The sequence below is a fragment of the Adelges cooleyi genome, unplaced genomic scaffold, assembly GCF_023614345.1.
Source record: "Adelges cooleyi isolate 19-005CV unplaced genomic scaffold, UGA_ACOO_1.1 ACOO_flye_CR_arks_rails_tigmint_CR_PRNA_119, whole genome shotgun sequence".
NCBI lineage: Eukaryota > Metazoa > Arthropoda > Insecta > Hemiptera > Adelgidae > Adelges > Adelges cooleyi.
Window position 1 is genome coordinate 62618 of NW_026095772.1, and position 4409 is coordinate 67026.

Below are 4409 nucleotides of genomic sequence, written 5' to 3' on the forward strand. Positions count from 1 at the left end.
TTTACAATTTTTTTGAAACAGCCCAGCCTTGAAATTAGTATCATCAAAATAACATAATGGTAATTACCGATCAAGTATAAAAATAGATTAAAATTATCTATATGGACGTTGTTCGATTAATTTAATTCACGCTGCAAAACTGAAAATGCTATTCCAAAACGGATCAATTAAATATACATAAAATTACAATGTCAAATAATATGCATACATTATTATTATTGTTGTTGTTATGCTTTTATGAAGTTACAACGTACATATATTATATTACTGTGAATCAGAAATGTCGGTGAATAGGAAAGAAACAAAATTCTACACACTAATAGTGAAAAGTTGATATTTAATATATATTGATAACTTTGTTTATGTAATAATTATTATGCACGACACGCATATTATATATTATTATTATTACATTTATATATTATAAAAGTCATGAAACCATTAATTCAACAATAAACAATAACCTGATGATCTGGGTACAATAGGTAATCTTAGTAATGTTAACCTTACTATTAAAAGGACTGAATACAAAGTGAGTGAAAGTGATATTTCTTTTAAAATTTAGATCCTACCATATTATGAATCCGGATTAATACCGCCATACATTCATTGAAGCATTAAAATAGGTAAATATGTGTAAAGTGGCACAGTCTTAGAAGAATACATTATAGAATCAAATTTATTTCTCATTATTAAAGCACACTCAAAATAAGGATTGAAAGCTCTTTTAATATATCAGTTTGTGTCATTTTAAGTTGATTAATCTTTAAATATTCGGAAGTGAACCATGAAGAACTCTGCAATATTTATATGTTTGTCATCTAAAAAGTAAAACATTTTTTTAGTTAGGAATTACATTTGTTGTCTCCGGACCCGTTTAAATATTTTAACCACCGTAATATAATATTTACTATATAAAAACATCTGCAAAGTATTTGGACTTTACCAAAAATCAATTATGTTTTTATAACAAGATAAAAACTAATGTCGTTGATTTATTGGGGTTTCTCGGAATTCACTTTTCTAATATTTCAGCTATGGCAAATTGTATTGGGCCGAGACCATCACAACACTACTCTATTCTCGTACTGTGATGGTTATTAAAAGATAAAAAACCAGTACAGTGGGGTCGGGGCATAGTGGGGACGGGGAGGTCACAGGTTTACAGGAATTTTTAAATCTGAAAGTGATAAAATCACTTTTGAAAAAACGCTTCGATGCAAATTGGTAGTTAGTATTTTCAAGCCAGTACAGTCCAAACCAAGCACAGTATAAACCAGTAAAGTTTGAAAGTTTTAAATTGAGGTTCTGTATTTACAAATAAGCATTAAAACGTTAATTTGAAAGTGATTTTATCCGAGAGGACTAGTACAGTAGAGTATAGGCATAATGGAATCAAAGCAATGAGGAAACGGAAAGGTCACAGGTCTACAGGAATTATTATAAATATAGCCAGTAAAATTTAAAACTTAAAACTCATTCGGTTTTTTTTTTGTTTTTTCATATTTTAACTGTGAGGAAGTAAAGGGTTTTAACAGTTACCCCCCCCCCCCCCCAAGTACTAACTAGATGAAATTTGTGATTTATAGAGTTGCTACTCGAAGGAATTGGTCCGGTATTTAAAAAGTTACAGTGTATACAGATAAAAAAAAACACACATCAGAGTAAAACCAATACCTTCTCGCTTTGCAACGAAGCTAAAATTGAACTAATTTCGTTAACACTACTGTAATTAGCAATAATATTACCATCGTAATCGAAATCCGCAACAACAGTGTTATGATTTTTTATACATCCTGTAAATTCGGCTTCTCCGAGTAAACCATTGTGGTTGTTGTCAAGTTTAGAAAAATCAATCAATATGAATCTGACTTTTTCCATGGTCCATATAACTTTAGCCTGAGAAATCATTAAAGTAATTCATACTACAGTACCTCGTTATATTATGCGCGTTGCATAAAATCATATAAAAGCCAATCGTAATTAATTTATGGTTATTACATTTATGTCGAACTCTTTGTCGTATTTAGCTGTAACAATCATTATCTCTTGCAACTCCAAAGCAGCAAATCCTATAATCAAAATATATAATATTATACATATATTATATACAATTTTATAAAACTATTACTACTTTTTACTATATTTATATACAGAATAAAATTTGGAAAATATTTTAATAAAAATAATAGAATCCTGGACTACAACAATTTCATAAAAATCAATTAAATGAAAACGAGCGAAAATATTAATTGTAACTATAAATAATACCAATTAAACACTCTTACGGATGGACGGAAAAACCAAAAGTTTGTCCTGGTCTTCTGTAACTATAGAAAACTTTTTGAATAACTTTGTTATTTCCCCAGGTTCAATGTGGTTGCCATCTGTTTTGTGATCTTTATATAAATTCATTAGGAACTGAACCTGATTCAAATCTAGACCTCTGCCCTAAGTACAAGTGTTATCGTGTAAATAAAACGTTTATGGCTCGGTTTTTTTTTTAAAGCTTATAAGCTATTATTTACAAATATTTTTTTAGGCTTGTTTAAATGTTATACCAGTCAAAAGCATAGCTATATGACGTGTATTTTATCGAGCCTTTGACAAACTTATATACATACTCGTGGTTTTATGTTCAAAATGCCTTTCAAAAACACCGAGGCGTTAAATACACCGACATCTAATAATTAATTTAAAACGATCAAACTTGGCAATATATAATTAGCACTTTCGTTTAATTAATAATACCTTTGTCTACTATGTCCAAAACATTGTCTTCTAAATTTATTTTTTCGGGCACTTTTAGATTTAAAGATCTAATGATCACGCGAAGTCTATCGTCGAGTGGCTTAACGTTATCGAATTGCTTATACAGGCCTACATAAATGCTGACTTCATAAGACGTTAAACTTGGAACCTATGTAAAGCAGAAAGTATAAAAATAAATAGACAAATTAATTCGCAATTTATTAATATATTTTTTTTTTTGTTATTACTTGTATCATGTGATCGATATGCTTATCGTAATAGGCCAAAAATAACAAAAGTTCTTGTACTAATTGATCGTGGGATAGATCTATAGTTGAAAAAAATATTAATAAAATTGTAAACAATTATTAATCAAGCTATATCCATCAGATCGATCGATGGATACTAATTTTTACAAACAACTTTTTTTTTTTTTTGGCTTACATTCGGTAATTACCCAAACAATTAATACCTATTCAAAGATAGTGTATTACCTTCATTGTATTTAAAACCTGAACAATCTGTAATGCCAAAATATTTCGCCAATTCCTCAATATCTTCCATGGTAACTTTTTTTATAGGTTTTTCGTTTTGTTTTGCCAAAAGAAAAAAATTTTGGCTGAAATTAATCGAAGATTTGTAGACACGAGGAAAGTGTTGTATATCTTTTTCTCTGAACAAAAAATTTATATGTCCAATATGACTGATATCGATTCCAAAGCTCTATAAATTGTCATCAATTCATTGACAATAATAATCTTGATTACCCACAGTTTTCTTTTTAACAATTATTGTTTATGTTATTATAAGTGTTTTGTATTTACCTGTGTCACAGTCACGAAGTACAGCGTGCAAAAGATAACAGCACTTTTGAAATGCATGATGGGGTTTTTACTAACACTTGGAGTTCAGCTAGAAACAAGTCTTTGTTACTAACGTCTGAATACGCATTCGATTTGATTCGGAGTGTGTATATGTGGTGCGAGTGGTAAAAACAACTTAAACGTACAAATGTAAAATGTTGTTTTTTCGTTTTATTTTATTTACATGTAATATTCCAAACATTTGTTTTCGACCAAATGGCATAGTTGTGAACACAATGTAATCTAATGTTTTTAGGAAAAATATGCATAATAACTTGCGTGAAATAAAATAATAATACAATGTTATTGGCTATATACCGCAAAAAACATAATAAAATAGTAATCGATGAATTATATTAAATCCTAATTATTCGTTTATATAAGAAAAAAAAAATGTATATATATTATATTGTATGACTACATTTATTAATGACCCAATTACTTGGGATGAGAGAATTCTTCTAAAATGTACATAGTCACTAGACATATCCATACAACTATTATCGTAGCTCCTAGTCAAATATAAAAATTAATGTTATAATTAAAATCCCTTTAAATTAATAATTATCTGTGATCAAGAATTATCAGTATTAACTATGAAACAACAAGACATTCTTGGCTGAATATTAAATGAGTTGTAATTGACGATCTTAGGTGCGAAGAAAAAGAGCATTTCCTTGGAGTAATTAAGTTACATAGAAATCGCCTGAAAATTATTCTATGGTCCTCAATTATTATTTAATGTCCTTTTAACATAAACTAATAAGCCTGTCTAAGAATTGAGTTCGATATCAA

At 28.7% G+C, this 4409-nt stretch overlaps 1 protein-coding gene across 1 annotated transcript; it reads right to left on the reverse strand.

Annotated features, from left to right (window-relative positions):
* Window positions 1–390: 390 nt before the first annotated feature.
* LOC126847786 (uncharacterized) lies at window positions 391–3701 on the reverse strand. The gene is made up of 9 exons (XM_050588184.1): window positions 3576–3701; window positions 3246–3474; window positions 3000–3079; window positions 2752–2920; window positions 2625–2683; window positions 2289–2451; window positions 2002–2072; window positions 1749–1899; window positions 391–821 (listed from the first exon to the last, which is right to left on the reverse strand). The coding sequence occupies exons 1-9, from the start codon at window positions 3630–3632 to the stop codon at window positions 760–762; spliced, it is 1041 nt and encodes a 346-aa protein (XP_050444141.1). The 5' UTR covers window positions 3633–3701; the 3' UTR covers window positions 391–759.
* Window positions 3702–4409: the final 708 nt, after the last annotated feature.